Here is an 18156-nt window from a genome sequence, read left to right as displayed (position 1 = left end):
ATTTTACAGCATTCCAATAATGCAGGAAGACTGGAAGAGCTCAGAATACCTAGATTCTAAGTTTAGATGAGTTCATGGAGTGTTGCAGGACACATTTCAACACATACAAGTGTAATCCCAAGAGACCACGAAGAATGAGAATGCAAGGGAGCCTGGAGGCCAGCGGAAATCATGCTTTGGACTGTTCAAAACGCACAATGCACAGGGACTCGTAAATCATCATTTACTTGACTAGATGGCTAAAGTTCAAACAGTTACTATTCCAAAAGTTGTACCTGATAATCTTCCAAAATTGCTTTTAAATAAAGTTCTTAAATTGTAGCAATAAACAAAACACAAGATGCAATTAAACAATATTGCAGTTTATCAAAAAACACATAAGAAATTTCAACTCTTATTCTGAGTTACAAAAATCAAGGTTTGGCTAAGTTATAAACATGTTTTTTTCATGTAATTATTTGCATAACTCTAGTAATGCTCAGTGGCTGTAAGATCAGAACTGGTTCTTAAAAAAACACTAAAAACATAAAAATACTTAAAATACTTAGCCCCTGTATTTACCTGTAGAATATGTTCATTTATGCTTACATTCCAGGATAATTTGCTATATTACTTATAATTTTAAAGGTCACATCCAAAGGAGAAAGCAAACCACCTACAAACTGGCATTATTTGTTTATTTCTTGGCTTGTGAACGTCCTTAATTTGTTGATGTAGCAAACAAATTTCAACTCTGCTATGCAAATGACAGAAGGAATCTGCTCAGCAATTAACTTTAGAGTTCAATTTCATACAGGCAACATGCTATATGTGGAAAAATGACTAACTGAACTACGGGTATTAAATACTGAAAAAATGAACAGTTTATTATAATTTATTCTATTTAACAATCTAGGAAGTTCGCAGCCATCAGCAGCTCCAGTGCAATTTCAGGTGCAATCGGGAATTCAGGAATCTCGGTGGAGCTGTTAGTGTAGCGGACCTTGTAGGTAAAATACATGCATACTTTCGATAGCACGTGCGAAGGGATCTCTCTGAAATTGACCTCATTGGTTTCATTCTCAGCAAACTGCCCTGCAAAACAAGAGTTATGTATGTTAGGGGCTGCACAGTGCCTCTTCTTGTTCTCAAGGGAATCTTAACTCCAACTATACCTCAGGATGTGATTGTACTTAAAGGTAGGGTCTTTCAGCTAAATTCTGTTAACAAGGTCTCTAGGACAGGAATACAGTGCCACCGGCCTTCTCATCAGAAGAGACTAGACACATACAGATAGAAAGAGAACTCTAAGACAGAGAGAAGCAGACGTGAAGACAGAGCCCATTACTCAAAGGCAACTACTCAACACTGCCAACTCTTTAAAGCTGAACACTTCAGAACCATAGGAAAATAAAGTTCTGTACCTAAGCCATGTGGTATGCGGCACTTGATTAGGCAGTAAATTAATAAATGTTTAAAGATCGACTGTGATTAGCACCAGATTATCTACCTGATTTCTCAGTAGATATAACACTTTAAAAATCTTTAACACAAGCCAGGTGGTGTTTAAGCCCTGCCCTCGGGAGGGAGAGGCAGGTGGACTGAGTTCTAGCCTCCTCTACAGAGTTCTAGGGACAGGTGCCAAAGCTACAGAGAAATCCTTTCTCAAAAAACAAAAACAACAAAAATCATGAACACAGTAACGTCTGAAGGCTTGATGTAATGGCACATGTGTGCAACGTCAGCACTCAAGAGGCTTGGGGCAGGAGGGCTGATCTGAGGCTGGCTGTTTGGTGTTCAAAATCAGCAGTTGCTAAGTAAATACAAACAAAATCTACACTGAAGTATCACTTCGAAGTCAGACCAGCTAATAATGGGCCAGCGATGGCTCAGCAGTCACGAGCTCACTGCTCTTGCAGAAATCTGGGCTTGGTTCCCAGCACCTACTTGGCACAACCACCTGTGACTCTGGTTCTAAGGCATTTGATGCTCTCTTCTGGCTCCACCAGCTCATGCATGAGATACACATAAACTCATACAGATACATACCCACATATATACATAAATATAGCAAGGAGAAAAAGATAAACCCAGTCAGGGTGTTTTATAAATTGGAAGACCAATGTGTTGTCAATAAAAATAAGTATTTTTTTTTTTTTTTGCCCGAGCTGGGCGGTGGTGGTGCATGTTTTTAATCTCAGGACAAGGGAGGCAGAGGTGGATCTCTGTGAGTTCGAGACCAGCCTGGTCTACAGAGTGAGTTCCAGGATAGGCTCCAAAGCTACAGAGAAACCCTGTCTCAAAGAACAAAAAAACAAAAATACAAAACAAAAAAAATTTAAATGATCCTACCCCAGAGACACTTTGGTGGCTCCTCAAAAACATAACAATCATATGGCCAAACAGTCCCACAAAGCAAAAGCTGGTGTTTTAAACAGACACTTATATATACTTGTATCTACAACAAGAGCACCGTTTATGGTAGCTAAAAGGTAGACACAAAATGTTGAAACCCAATGTAGCATATTCCTGACAGAAAAGAATTAGGTGGCTCCCCTACCACGGGATTGTACTTTGTTTGAATTATGCCATGTAGAAAGACACAGAAGGTCAAATACTGCATGGATTCCAGATTAGGGAGAACAGAAAGCAGACTGGGCACAGATAAACCTCAAAGAGCATACATAGGGTTTCCTTTTTGGGAGATTTTTCGGAACTATATTTTTGTGATGGTTGTTCATACTGTAGAAGTAATAATTGGGGCTGGAGAGATGGTTCAGGAGTTAAGAGCACTGGCTGCTCTTCCGGAGTTTAATTCCCAGCAACCACACGATGTCTCACAACCATCTACAATGAGATCTAGTGCCCTCTTTGGTAGTGTGCACTTTCTGTAGTGTGCAGACGGACACTGTGTACATAATAAATAAATAAATCTTAAAAAAAAAAAGTAATAATTGTATTATTTGAACTTTTTTAGAAGCTGGAAAATATTTACTCAAAGGAAAAAAGAATGCTAACGATCAGAGCCAGGAGTGGTGGTTAGGCCTACAGTCCCAGCACAGGGGAAGGTGAGGGGAGGGCAGCTGCTGAGTCTGAAGCCAGCTTGGCAACATGGGCTACAGAATTAAGATCCTGACTCCAAACAAAACTGGAATGCGAGAGGGAGGTGCATGGGGGGGCGGGTAACTTCTAGGAATAAACTTTTTATTACAACAGTATATGACAACCACAAACTAATGTAGAAAAAATGCACAGGTTTCCTATTGCAAAAGAATAATTAGGATCTTACTCAAACTTGCACAGAAATAACTGAAAACTGATTTTTCTCAATATAATGTAATCATGCAATGGTGGGAGCTTCCTCCTTCTTCCCCCGACCCCTCCACCCATTTGTGTATATGTGTGTGTATTTAGAGGCCAGAGTTGGCTGTCTGCATTCTTCCTCTTTTACAGGTACCTGGCTTTTTATGTGAATTACATGGAGATCCTAACTCACGTCTATATGCTTGCGGCTACTTTATTATATCCCCAGTCCTTCTTTGTTTGGTTTTTTTTTTTTTTTCCTTTTTTTTTTCTTTCGGCAGGGTTTCTCTGTGTAGTTTTGCGCCTTTCCTGGAACTCACTTGGTAGCCCAGGCTGGCCTCGAACTCACAGAGATCCGCCTGGCTCTGCCTCCCGAGTGCTGGGATTAAAGGCGTGCGCCACCACCGCCCGGCCTTTGTAAGTGTCTCAACTATGTTGCCCAGGCTGGCCTAAAACTCCTAGACTAGAAGCTATCCTTCCAAACCTCAACCTCTCAAGGAGCTGGGACTAGAGGCATCCACCACTGCAACTGCTTTCTCCTCCTTCAAATGCTGTGTGTATCTAACTGGAAAAACATTTATTAAACATTAAAAGGACATATGAAGGAAAAAACACTATTACCTACCTGGTCCACTCAACATGGCCTTTATTGTTCCTGATGTTAACGCATGTTCTCTTTTTACAATAAATTCATGCCCATCAGAAGATATTAATTTGACATACATGGCATCAGGGCCTTCACAGCCACCATAGGATTTCTCCTCTCCATCTGAAATAAAGCAGTACAATAAATTTTAATTATATACTGCACTAAAAATAAATAGGTTGAGCTGGGCGGTGATGGCGCATGCCTTTAATTGCAGCACTTGGGAGGCAGAGGCAGGGAGATCTCTGCCTGTTCGAGGCCAGCCTGGGCTACACAGCAAGTTCCAGGACAGCCAGGGCACTACAGAGAAACCTGTTTCCAAAAACAAACAAAAACAACAAACGAACAAAACCCAGGTTGTCCGGGAACTAGGGACTATGCTTAGTAGTAGAGTACGTTCTTAGCATGTGTGATGCCCTGGGTTTGACTACTAAGCGTGGAAAAAGGAAAAAAAAAAAATCAAATTAGAGGTGAGTGTGTACAGACACCACTGACTGTTGTCACTGTGCTGCCTTCACTAGTTTTCTGCTCAGGATAAAATAAACAACAATTAATAATAATTGGGACATATATACTTTTAAATACCAAGGTCTTTTCTCACATCTTTTAATTTTTTTTTTTTTGGGTTTTCGAGACAGGGTTTCTCTGTGTAGCTTTGCGCCTTTCCTGGAACTCGCTTTGGAGACCAGGCTGGCCTCGAACTCACAGAGATCCGCCTGCCTCTGCCTCTGCCTCCCGAGTGCTGGGATTAAAGGCGTGCGCCACCACCGCCCGGCTAAGTTTTTTTCTTAAACTAGTATAGCCGTGATTATTACTGTATGAGTTGATTCTTTTACATAATGATCTTTCAGCGATAAGCATCTGTGGTTTTAATAAAATGGCCCTCATAGGCCCACAGGAAGTGGCACTATTAGGAGGTGTGGCCTTGTTGGAGGAAGTGAGTCACTGGAGGGTGGAGAAGATAGCTTTGAAGTCTCAGAAGCTCAAGCCAGGCTTAGTGGCTCAGTCTCTTCCTGCTGCCTGCAGATCAGGATATAGAACTCTCAATACCTTCTCCAGCACCATGTCTGCCTGCATGCTGCCATGCTTCCTGACATGATGACAATGGACTAAACCTCTGAATCCTAAGCCAGCCCCAATTAGATGCTTTCCTTTTTAAGAGTTGCCTTGGTCACAGCAACAGAACCCAAAAACAGCATCTTAAATCTTATTCTAAGAATTTAGGAAGCCCTATGGAGTAGAAGGATGAAGATGATTGTTCTGTTCAGCTACACACATCCACAGTTAACTCAAAGAAATCCCTAAGCCGGGCAGTGGTGGCGCACGCCTGTAATCCCAGCACTCGGGAGGCAGAGGCAGGCGGATCTCTGTGAGTTCAAAGCCAGCCTAATCTACAAAGCGAGATCCAGGACAGGCTCCAAAGCTACAGAGAAACCCTGTAAAGATAAAATGAAAGATTAGTATTAAAAACCACCACTGCTGTCAAAGATGTTTCATGCGAATCTAAACCCATAGAAACAATACAAATTTTAGTCTTTAAAACAAGTAGCTAGCTCTCAAAATAAGCATGATAAAAGAGCTTCTCTCCTGAAAAAATAGGTAACTATTAAAAGACACTAAAGGCACAAGTTAGCGTAATAAATAACATTTGCTTAAACTTGGATTTAAAAAAAAATAAACCTGCTCTGAAGAACAATATCAAAGTTTCTGGGAAATGTGACTAGAGTAAATAATTAGGGGATACAAGCTGTACCTACAATACTGTGAAGTATATAAACACAGTAAAATGTTGACAATGGCCCACAAATGTAAAAACAATATGATGTGTATATTGTTTAAGTGTATGGATATGCGCATGCCACAGGACATATGTTGAGGTCTGAGAACAACCTTAGCTGTTGGCCCTCGCCTTTCACATTGAGACAGGGTATTTCTGTTGTTCATCACTGCATTCTTCATGGTAGCTGGTCTGCAAGCTGCCTAAGATTCTGTCTCTGCCTCCCTTCTTGTTGCAGGAACACTGTGTGCCACTGTGTCAGGTCCTGATGCTGGCAAACGAAGCCCTTTACCCACTTATCTCCAGCCCCGGATGAAGCTATGACACTGTATAACTCTTGCAATTTTTTACAGTAACTCAAAGATGTAAGTTCAATTTCTAAACTAGACTATGAGGCCACCCTGGTCTACAGAACTAGTTCCAGGACAGCCAGGGCTACACAGAGAAACTCTGTCTCAGGAAAAAGAAAAAACAAACAAACAAACAAACAAACAAAAAAAAAAAAAAAAAAAAACGCTCAAAAGTTAGCATTATTTCAAATTGAAGCTAGTAGGCAGGATGGCTCATGCTTCTAATCCCAACACTCAAAAGACAGATGCACAGGCTAGAAAGACACTCAGTAGTTAAGAGCACTAGCCGCTCTTTCAGAAGACTTGGATTTGATTCCCAGCACCCACAATGGTAACTCCTGTTCCAGGGAATTCCAGATTAAAAAAAAAAAAGCTGACACAGGACTGATGAGGACTTTGAGGCTAGCCTGGGCTACCCAGTGAACACACTAAGAAGTTCATTTACATTTCTAATATTTGCACGCTGTGATGCCTGATTCTGATCATCAACTTGACTGGACTGAGTATTGCCTACCTGGTGAGACCTCCCTTTTAGTGTCTGCAAAGTCCTAACCTGGCTGGCTCCAGGGGCTCTGCTCTAAGGAAGAGCTTAACCACTGAACCCAGTGGACTACTGGAGGTACAGTACTGTGGAAGGCAGGCTCTAACAGCCAAAGGCACTTGGGAGCTCCACTCGTCCTTCCACTTCCTGCGGACCAGCTGAGCACCTCTGCTCTAGCACACACTCCTTGTTAGGAATCCAACACCGGAAATGGAAAATGGGAGCAATACCACCTTTCTCTCCCAAGTTTTTTACAGGTATTATCTGGTCACGGGGTCAGGAAATAAACACACAACTTAACATTCTGCATATCTGTTGTTAAAAGTCTCATTTTTTTTCTTTTTTCTAGACACTTCTCTTTGTAGCCATGGCTGTCTCAGAATTCACTCTGTAGACCAGGCTGGGCTGGAACTCGGAGATCTGCCTGCCTCTGCCTCCCAGGAGTGCTGGGATTAAAGGCGTGTGCCATCACTGCCCAGTGTAAAAGTCTTATTAAGTACTTACAAAATACTACAAATTTTAGTTGACACAGTATTGTTACCTTTCAGACATACAGAAATTTGTCTGAAAGTCTAATTTCACTTTAGCCATTTTCTTATTTTCATTAAATGACTTTAAAGGCCACCCCGCTTGGTGTATATAGTGTATGGGTACGTAAAAGTGTGCTCATCTGTGCAATAGGCCACGTGTAGGACCAGTGCCTTTAGTTGAGAGGAAAAATCAGCTCCCACTAATGGATACACAAAATTACCTCTGTTAACTTACCCATTATGTTCTTATAAAATTCTACTTGATCCCACAGGAACTTTAGTAGTTTCCTGAAAGTGTAACAAAAACAAAGATTAATGCTGCATATGTATTTTCCACACATTACTATTTACTGTGTTCTTGGTGCTAATAATTTCAGGATTCTCCCTCCTTATAGAATAAGTTGATTCCAACAAACTATTGGTCAACAGGAGGCACCAAGACACTTTGTGAACTTGGGCAGCTGGAGCCTCTGAATTTCAGAAAGATTACTTTAAAATAAGCACTATAAACTGGCTGTCAAGGCAAGCCCTACGGCTAGTGGTAGTGTAAGTGTGCAAAGCTCTACTAAGTGCCAAATCTACCCACGGGAGTAGCAGGAGAGCCCATGGAATCAGCTTCAAAAAAATATATATATATATATTATATATATAATATATATATATAATTGTGTGTGTATATATATACACACACACACACACACACACACACACACACACACACACACACAGAGCTGACAGCCAGGCATAGTAGCAGGATTGCTAGTCTATAGACAGGCTGGTCTAGAGGGGGAAACTTTCAAATCAAAAAAACCCAAAACAACCCCAACATCTGTAGAGATTTGTCTTGTATGTGCAAAGAAGGTCCTGCCTTCCATCCCAGCACAACACTGACTGACGGTGCTGCTGCTGAGGGGCATGTCAAGAATAAAGACAAGGAAAAAGTGCTGCTTATTCAAAATGCACACATAAACCATAAACACAAACAACCCAAACCCCCAAACCCAAACCAAAGGATCAAAAACTGTAATGAAATCACTTCTTTCCCTGCCAAGAATCTGAAGAAAACTGTGGGTCCTGTTGTCATTAGAAAACTGGTGTTTTCCCTTGGTTTCTAGAAGGTGGCCTCCAAATTCTTTCATTCATGCTATACTACAGTTACATTAAACAGTTGACAGTGAGCCTCTAGCTACTTTAAGCTTACTGGGTGGGCTTTTTCTAGGCCTTGACAACAGAATGAACTTGACACAGAATCAGGCACAAGACTGACTTCAGCCTTAACATTTCAATCATGCTTAATGGACACTGAAGTCATGTCAACTTCTGACACTAGTATTCCATGCACCTTCCTTTAAGTCAATGAAGGGGGAGTGCAGAAAACTATCCTGTGTAGATACCAAGCAAATGCTGGTTTAGACGAAAGACTATATAACGTAGCCAATGACATGAAGTACCTTCCATGACAGGAAGGTAAGGCTTGTTTGCTAATTACACAACAACTGTGCACATGTGTATTTTACTCCTCCATCCCTTCTACACACAGGGTACAAAACTTCTGAATTAACAATGAAAGGTTAAATATTAAAAACTTGGGCCACGCAGTGATGGCACACACCTTTGATCCCAGCACTTGGGAGGCAAAGGCAGGCAGATCTGTGAGTTTGAGGCTAGCCTGGTCTACAGAGCCAGTTCCAGGACAGCCAGGGCTACACAGAGAAACAAAAAAACCAAACCGAACAAAAAAGCCTTAGGGGTGGGGTGCTGGAGATATGGTTCAACAGTGAGGAGCACTTGCTGCTCTTCCAAGAGTCAGGGTGATTCTCAGCACCCACATGGTGCCTCACAAGTGTAACTCTAGTTACAGGGGATCCAACACCCTATTTTGACCTCCACAAACAAACACCTGCACACATGGAGGATATTATTATTTATTTTACTTTCTGTGTACCGGCGTGTTGGTGCGCCACTTGTGTACTGGTGTGCTGGGAGACCAGAGAGGGTATCAGATCCCCTGGAACTGAACTTAGATACCTGTGAGCTGCCATAGGGGTACTGGGAATCTAACTCAAGTCCTCAGGAACAAAAGCACTAGCCATCTTTCGAGCTCCTAACTTCAGAAATCTTAAATTTACAAAATAAAATGATTCCCACAAAGGCACCTTTTTCTCAATAATTTGTACCATGTCTAATACAAGATAAAGCAGAGTAAAAGATAATATAAACAATAACTTATGGGCTTACTTACTGGTAATCACTATAGTAACTACCTTTCAGGTACATTATTTTCTTTAAAAATAAATCTCCCACTAGAGATTAGGACACAAAAAGCTTCTACAATTTAGGATTCAAAGCTTGGTAGATTTGACTTTACAATTCTCTTATTTTTTGGTTTTTCGAGACGGTTTCTGTGTAGCTTTGCGCCTTTCCTGGAACTTGCTTTGTAGATCAGGCTGGCCTATAATTCGCAGAGATCCACCTGCCTCTGCCTCCCAAGTGCTGGGATTAAAGGCGTGTGCCACCACCGCCCAGGACTTTACAATTCTTATTCCCTCCCTCCATTATTCAACTTGGCCATAGCCCTCTACCACCTACAAGGTTTCTCCGTGTAGCTGGACCAGGAAGGCCTAGAACTCAGATCTGCTTGCCTCTGCTTCCAAGTACTGTGATTAAAGGCATGGGCCACCATGTCCAGCTTTAACTTGCTCATAATTATTAAAACAGACAAACAAACAAGCAAATCTCCAGGTGAATTAATTTTCTACTTCTAGAATTTGATGCTATAATTCTCTAACAGTTCTCTAAAATTTAAAAAACCATACTTCATATCACTTTGTGATAAAAGGCAGATTAAAAATTCACCAAACCATTATATTTCCTGTTTATATTCTTTTGTAAACATTCTTTTTAAAATGAAAGAAAAAAAAACATGTTAGAAAGTCTTGAAGTACAGGAACTTCAAGTGTCAACTCTTCTATCTAGATAATCTCCATAGTAGAACACCTAGGTTGTTTATTTAACCAGCAGTAGCTAAGCAACCATGCAAAGTCTCATCTGGGAAGGCCTCTGGGAAGCAACGATTTCTCTACAGACTTAAAGTAGTGGAGAAGCCCTACCACCATCAACGTTATTTTAAAAGCTCCTCTTTAAAAAGTAACTTTAGATTTTATGTATATGAGTGTTTTGCCTGCATGTATGTATAAATACCACATGCATGCCTGGCACCTGAGTTCTAGATCCCCTGGAACAGGCATTAAAGATGGTTGTGAGCCACCATGTAAGCGCTGAGAGTGGAACTCAGGTCCTTTCCAAGAGCATCTAGACATGTGAGTGCTGGGAATTGAACCTAGGTCCTCTGGAAGAGCAACTAGTGCACTTATAACCTCTGAGCCATCTCTCCAGCCCAGCTGTGTAGAATTTTATGCACACAACACACTTATGCTTTTAAAAGCTGCAGAGATTGTATGGGGAGTATTTGTGTCTGTTTCCTGGGTTTTTTATATTGTATAATTACACAAGTTGTTATCATTGGGGGTACCTGGGTGAAGAGTACATAGATCTGCTCTGCACAATTAACATCTATAGTCATTTTAAAATAAAAAATTACAGTGTGTGTGGGGGGGAGCAGCCAGTATTCTTAACCACTAAACTATCCCTCTAGCTCAAAGTTCCCACCTAACTGTAAGTAGATGTTTATAAAATATGACATATGATTAAGTGAGAAACTCACATCCAGGAACTCAAATTTGGAGAAAAATCTGTTTGAATATAGCTACAGTCACTATGTAACTGGAGTTCTACCTTTTAGAACACTGACTAACAATTCTGTAACAATAAATGCTCTTACATTTAACTCAGTCTTAACTTTTAGTCAAAGCTGGGTGTGGTGGTATACACCTGTAATCCCAGAACTCAGCATGTTGAAGCAGAGAGTTTGAGGCCAACCCAGTCTCAGTAGACCAAAAAGCACACCAAACTATCACCATCAACAAGAATACCAGATACACTGTCAATAAAACTAATTCAAGTCCTTTTGATAAGCAGATGTTACCCAAAGAGTAACCATCCCAAAGAAATGGGTAGCTACAAATCTTGAACAGAAGATGTGTTACATGAACAGACACAGTGTTTGATCTGGGTGATCGATAAGAGGTATTTTACCAAATTGAAAGGTCAGAGGGATCCAAGTAAAGTGATCAATTCTGCGAGGTACACAGATACACAAGAGTGACTGAGTGTTGTTGAAAACCAGTTTAGAAATTCACTCACCTCACAAACACTATACTAAGGAGTACTATGCCAAGTATTGTCCTGGGTACTGGAGACAGAACAATGATTCTAACCTCCTGGGGAAAAACGGCAGGGTCATGGGGCAAGAATGAAATCCTAGCTTTTGAGGTGGAAGCAGAATTACCAAGAGTTCAAGGTCTGTCAAGATTACTCTGAGTTATTAGGCCAACTAGAACTACAGGGCAAGACTGTCTCAACCACAACTACACCCATTCCCACCAAAAAGGGATGTGGAGGTGCGGGCGTACCAGAAAACCAAACCAGAACAATGTGTAAAATGGAGTTCTCCGGGGAAATGGACAGGGAAAGAAGGCTGTGTTTCAAGAGCTTAGGGAATATTGGTCTTACCAAACATAATAATGCTGATTGACAAAGAACTGAGACACAGGTCAAGACAAGGCGTTGGGGCTGGAGAGAGAGTTAATCTCTAGCACCTACATAGCAGCTTGCAAGGGTCTAATTATAATTAAACACATTAAAAAAGGTGGAGCTGGGCGGTGGTGGCGCATGCCTTTAATCCCAGCACTCGGGAGGCAGAGGCAGGCGGATCTTTGTGAGTTCGAGGCCAGCCTGGTCTACAGAGCGAGATCCAGGAAAGGCTCAAAGCTACAGAGAAACCCTGTCTCGAAAAACCAAAAAAAAAAAAAAAAAAAAAAAAAAAAAAAAAAAAAAAAAAAGGTGGAGAAGTGGCTCAGCAGTTAACAGCACATACTGCTCTTGCAGAGGACCTGAGTCTGATTCTCAGAACCTGGATCGGTTGGCTCACAAGCATCTGGAACTCTATCTCCAGGGGGTGGGGAATGCCCTCTGACCTCTACACACACACAGACTTATAAAATTAAAAAGAAACCTGAAAGAATCCCAAAGAATTTACAATTACACTTGGTAAGTTGTGAACCAATAACCAGCACTTCACTGTCCCATCCTTGTCCTTACACTATCCTAAACTGCAGGGGCAGCCACCTCTCTACTGGAAGGTCAGACAGTAACCACCATGTGTAAAGTCTGCTACAGCTACTCTGCAACCACAGTCCTAAACAAGCCAGCCACAGACGAGAAGATGTAAACTATCAATGTGCCTCTGTGTTCCTGGAAAACTTCACAGAAGCAGAATTTAGAAATGCTACACCACAAACTAGTCTTTCTTTGGATTTTTAAGATACATGTGGACAGGCGGTGGTGGCACATGCCTTTATTTATTTATTTGTTTGTTTGTTTAATTTAATTTTTTTTTCCAAGACAGGGTTTCTCTGTGTAGTTTTGGAGCCTGTCCTGGAACTCTGTAGACCAGGCTGGCTTGGTACTCACAGAGATCCGCCTGCCTCTGCCTCCCGAGTGCTGGGATTAAAGGCGTGCGCCACTACCTTTAACCAAAAAAGAAAAGAATTGAGTGATATTCCATCTCCCATCTAAGGACGCTGCTTGTCATCATACTCATTCTCATGCCCTTCTTTCTGGTATCCAACCCTGCACTTCACAAATGCTAGGCACATACTTTTTTTTTTAAATCACTGAGCAACACACTACCATTTACTTTTTTTTTGGGGGGGGGGTTCTGAAGCAGCTTCTTCCAGGACTACCAAACTGGCCTAGAATTCAAGATCTTTCTGATTCAGCCTCCCAACTGCTCTTAGCACAGACAGGCAGATACCTCTTCATCAGGTTAAGTTCCACTCACATATTTTAACTTCTTACTTTTTTTTGAGACAGGGTCTCACGGTAAGCCCTGTCTGGCCTCAAATTTTGCTATGTAGACCAGGCAGGACTAGAACTCACAAAGAATCCCCATGCCAGTCTCCTGAAGGGTGAGGTGTGCCACCAGTTCAGCTTTCATACACTTGTTATATGTAATTGTTTTGTCTGCATATGATTGCACTCCATGTGTGTTCCTAGTGCCTGTAGAGGCCAGAAGAGGGCATCAGATCCCCTGGAACTGGGGTTAGTCAGTTGTGAGCTACCACAGGGGCTCTAGAAATCAAACCCTCCCTGATCCTCTGGAAAAGCTGCCAGCACTCTACCACTCCAGCCCCTTCACCCACATCTTAACTTTTCTATCGCCATTCTTCTCAAGAAGCCCCACCCCCACGCCGCCCTTTTGGTTGAGACAGGCCATGGCTTTCCTGGTACTACTCAAGAGGTCCTATCTCCACTGGGATGAAAGGTGTGAGAGGCTTTGAAGAGGCTCATAATCAGACAAGGTAGAGTAGCACAGGCCTAAAATCCTAGCACATGGCAAAAGAACCAATATCTAATTTTACCTGCTTTCCTTGGTCAGTCTGACACCATCTATCTGATGTCCTCCAACCCAGTATTTAAATATCATTCATAAACACCATTCCCATATTACCTCCCTAGCTCTACACCTATTCTGAGCCCCAGTCAGAAACATCCAATTTCCTTCTTCACAGGCTGGCCTCAAACTCAAGATCGATCTCTGTGATTAAAGGTGTATGCCACCACTCCTGGTGTTCTATGCATAGCTTAACCGCCTTAATGAGTTATCAACTCCCACAAAGAATTCCTTATACACCCATCAGAAACCAATAATCGGGCCGGGCGGTGGTGGCGCACGCCTTTAATCCCAGCACTCGGGAGGCAGAGCCAGGCGGATCTCTGTGAGTTCGAGGCCAGCCTGGGCTACCAAGTGAGTCCCAGGAAAGGCACAAAGCTACACAGAGAAACCCTGTCTCGAAAAAAACAAAAAAAATAAAAAAATAAAAAATAAAAAATAAAAAAGAAACCAATAATCCCTTTCAGAATTTCAGTAAATGGCACTACTGTTCACAAGATTGGTAAGGGCAAAAAGTTGTTTTTTTCTGCATTAGGAATAAAAGACAAGAGCTATTTGGCCTCCAATTATATTTCAAATCAGATGACTTCCCACCTATTTCAACTCTACATCCCCAGTTCAAGCTAGTTGTATTTTAAATGATCTAAAAAAGCTACCACACCCAGGTGTGGTGGTTCACACCTTTAATCCCAGCAATCTGGAAGCAGAGGTAGGTGGATCTGAGTTTGAGGCCAGCCTAGTATACAAAATAAGTAGCAGACAGCCAGGATTACAAAGAGAACCCTTGTCCTTGTCCTTGTGTGTGTGTGTGGGGGGCTTCAACAATTTCCTCTAGCTGGTCTATTCTCCACCTTGTCATCTCAGAAATACATTAGATTCATCTTTCTGCACAAATATAGAAGAGCTTAAAGTCTGTATTATACACTCCCTGGCTAGCCACCCTTCTCATTTTCTTACTCTTCCTCCAATATGTTCCAAACATTTTTTTTTTTGTTGTTTTTTGAGACAAGGTTTCTCTGTATAACAGTCATGGCTGTCCTGGAACTTGCTTTGTAGATTGGCTGGCCTTGAACTCACTGAGATCAGCCAGCCTCTGCCTCCCAAGTGCTGGGATTAAAGGCGTGTGCCACCACTGCCTGCTCTCTGGTACTTGACTAGGTCAAGTTTTCTCACACTTCAAGGTCTTTGCATTTGCAGTGCCTGCTGCCTGAAGTTCTTCTCCTTTAACTCTCCCTAATTACTTAGGCCTGTAGGTCAAACACCAAATCCTGATGGTGCTTCCCTGACCCCTGATCTTGCTCTATTTCCTTTTTTTTTTTTTTTTTTTTTTTTTTTAAACAGAGAGAAGATCAACAGGGCTTCATTACATAGTCCAGGCTGGTGTGGAACTCCTGTCAATCCTCTGCCTCAGTCTCCTAAATGCTTTGATTAAAGGTTTACAAGTTTCTGATATCACACCTATCCCTATTGTTTTTCAAACTTATTACCTAAAACTGCATATGTATATATTTGTGTATGTGTAGATTTTCCAGTATTGGATGTCTTTGTCTAGTTTTACTTAATAGAGGAGCAGTAAAGCATCTGAAGGGTATTAACACACCCAAGCACACATTTAAAGACTTTGCTGCTTACCTTCCAATCTGACACATTTCCCCCCCCCAAAAAAAAACCAACTTTTCCTCAAGCATTTCTTAAGATCTGCACAATTGTAAGAACTTAATATATAGGAATATCTGACTATTCACATCGCAGTATTACCATCTAATAACAGATTCTCTCCATTTGAAATAAACGGATAAAAGCTGGGTGTGGTGGTGTACACCTTTAATCCCAGTAATTGGGATGCAGAGGCAGGTAGCCATGCAGGTCTACATAGTGAGTGCCAGTCAGGCAAGCAAGGGCTACATAGTTAGAGGGCCGGGTGGCACCCGCCTTTAATCCCAGCACTTGGGAGGCAGAGCCAGGCGTATCTGTGAGTTCAAGGCCAGCCTGGTCTACGGAGCACGATCTAGGACAAGAACCAAAGCTACACAGAGAAACCATGTCTCCAAACCCCTGCCCCCCTGCCAAAAAAAAAAGGGAAATGGATATTTGTGTATTTTTTTAAATGGCATTATGAGGGAATAAACCAACAATTTTTTGTGTGTGGTGCTGGAGAACCAACCCAGGACCTTTTGTATATTAGGCAAACATGCTATATCAAGATACAGTCCTAGCCTGGCAGTTACTAGAGAAATGACATGCTTAAGATGAGAAGCCATTATAAATTAAATAGGGGGATGAGGACACAGTAGTTGCACTCCAGAGTGCTGACTCAGGGCAGCTGAGGTCCAAGGTTAATTCCATCCCAGCATGTTAAAAAAGGGGAGCAAGCTTGGTGGCCCACACCTCTAATACCAACACTTTGGAAGCAAAAGTGGATCTCTGAGACCCTCAGGTTTACAGACAGGCTTCCGTGCCAGTCTAGAGTACCCTGTTAGACTCTCCCCTCAATCCCAACAAGTGGTAAATAGGAATCTCAAATCATTACCACCAATAAATAACAAGTATCGATGGGAAAAAAATACAGCCATTTTCCTCATCACTGTATTCCTAGGATACTTGTGAACTTCAACGACTCAACAACATGAATTATATTATAACGTAAATGAGACCAGGTATTTATCATCTTAGGTCATTTAACAGAAAATAAAATGCAATTTGGGGACTAAAAAACAAATCTGGCAGTTTGAACGAAGTTGTAAAACCATTTCGATGGCTTTCTACACTGGAAAGGGCAGAGTAGCGATGCTTCCACTACATGACACAATTTCCATGCTCACAAAACTAGAAATTTCAGATCCTTTAGAAAAATTAAATAGGCACTGTATTTGGCACTAAATACTTCCTTTCAGGTAAAACTGAGAGGCAGAAAGATGCACAAATACCCCAACCCACCCAGTTAGGCAGAGATTACCCAAGTTGCCCAGAACGTAAACTTTTTTTCCGGGTCCTACAGCTGAAAGGGGCTAGGGCGCTCTCCTGCGACTAGCGACTGATTTCAACAGTAAAACAAATCTAAGCGCACCGGAGGAAGGCAAAAAGGAAAAGCGACCGGGCTGCCATGCTCTTAACTCCACCCTCCCCGCGCTGCGCCTGGAAAAGGCCCAGCTCGCCCCCACCTCCTGTCCGGCCTCCTCCTTCCAAACCCACCGAGCTGATGTAGTTAAGGTCCCGCCAGAGTCCTCTCCCCTCCCCCCAAACCAGGAGCTCGGGAGGCCGGAGAGGCTCAGAGCTTCCGTTCCTTCCCCGCCCAGAAGGGAAGGGGTGAGCAGAGGGATGGCCACTGCGCCGAGTCCCAGCCGCCCTAGCTCTCCAAGCGAAATCGGAGCCCCGCTCCCACCCCAGCCCGACACTCACTAGCCAGTCCCGCAGCCACCGCGCCGTGTCCCCACGTACCGCCACAGACCCTATTCAGGGCCGCCCCCCCAACCCCCAGCTGCCTACCCCCGTGGGTTCCGGGGCACAGGAAGGAATTACTTCCGTCGCGTCACAGCCGCTTTCTGCAACGCGCGGGAGATCGGTACCTGGCAAGGCGAAGACACGCTCTGCAAAAAAACTTGTGTCTGTAGGAAGTGCGTTGTTGTTCTGACCCTTATCTTCAGTAATACAGCCCAATTTAAGAGATAGCGTTAGCAAATCTCAACCAATGAGAAGCTACGGCTTCTGGATTCCCAGAATGCAACGCACTCCTGATCCAATTTCTGCTATGAACTGAACCGGTGCGGGCAGAGGTGCATTCTGGGATATGTAGTTTCTTACGAAGTTATGGTTAGGGTTTGGTCCCACGTGACATTGCATCTTGGGACTTGTAGTTTTCCGTGTAGAGGGTTGAAATTTTGATGGCTTTAAAGCTTGGCCCCTGCTCTCGTTTCTGTTTAGCCAGGAGGTGGGGGATGTCAAAGGAAGCCTAAGATGTGGAAATGCAGTATGTGTACAAAAGAAGATCGTATTCTTGAGGAAGCGGCATCTGGCCTTTTGTGATAAGTAACACACATCTACCAGCATCTTAACAAGCTCGCGCAATGTGTTTGCCTCATTTCCTCTCTTCCCGGTATAGGTCCGTGTTTACGGAAAACAGGCCACGCCCACCCTCCCTGCTCTCCTTTCGCCTACAGTACAGCTGCCTGCCACCATTACTCTAATCTGCGGAGCGTACCATTCTCGCTCCTCACCCCCAGAAGCTCACCTCATTCCCGCACCCCCACACCCAAGGCATTTCATTGGCTTTCCCGTGGTTGCCCGGGGACCTTTCCTAGAAAGCTGGAAAAACAGCTTAGTCAGGTTTCTTTTCTGGTGTTTCATGAAATGGGCTTGAAAATGTAGATTTAAGATACTTACTCAACTAGTCGCAGTTGTGTAAATAATGTCCACCAAAGGAAATATGTACATGCGATTTGGAGTTCCTGGGACTAAT

General features: G+C 42.7%; 1 protein-coding gene across 3 annotated transcripts; it reads right to left on the bottom strand.

Moving 5' to 3' along the window:
• Positions 1 to 663: 663 nt before the first annotated feature.
• Eloc (elongin C) lies at positions 664 to 17431 on the bottom strand. 3 transcript variants are annotated; one of them, XM_059253982.1, is made up of 4 exons: positions 17187 to 17431; positions 7362 to 7414; positions 3908 to 4051; positions 664 to 1074 (listed from the first exon to the last, which is right to left on the bottom strand). In XM_059253982.1, exons 2-4 carry the CDS (start codon positions 7363 to 7365, stop codon positions 884 to 886), a joined length of 339 nt encoding a protein of 112 aa, XP_059109965.1. In that variant the 5' UTR covers positions 7366 to 7414; positions 17187 to 17431; the 3' UTR covers positions 664 to 883. The 3 variants fall into 3 exon arrangements, with proteins under 3 accessions (XP_059109965.1, XP_059109964.1, XP_059109963.1); XM_059253981.1 differs by having other exon boundaries at positions 17267 to 17431; XM_059253980.1 differs by having other exon boundaries at positions 17100 to 17202.
• Between the last annotated feature and the right edge of the window lie 725 nt (positions 17432 to 18156).

Source organism: Peromyscus eremicus, chromosome 2 (assembly GCF_949786415.1).
Source record: "Peromyscus eremicus chromosome 2, PerEre_H2_v1, whole genome shotgun sequence".
Classification (NCBI taxonomy): domain Eukaryota; kingdom Metazoa; phylum Chordata; class Mammalia; order Rodentia; family Cricetidae; genus Peromyscus; species Peromyscus eremicus.
The sequence above is the reverse complement of the archived record's forward strand: the minus strand, read 5'-3'. Positions and strand labels throughout refer to the sequence as shown.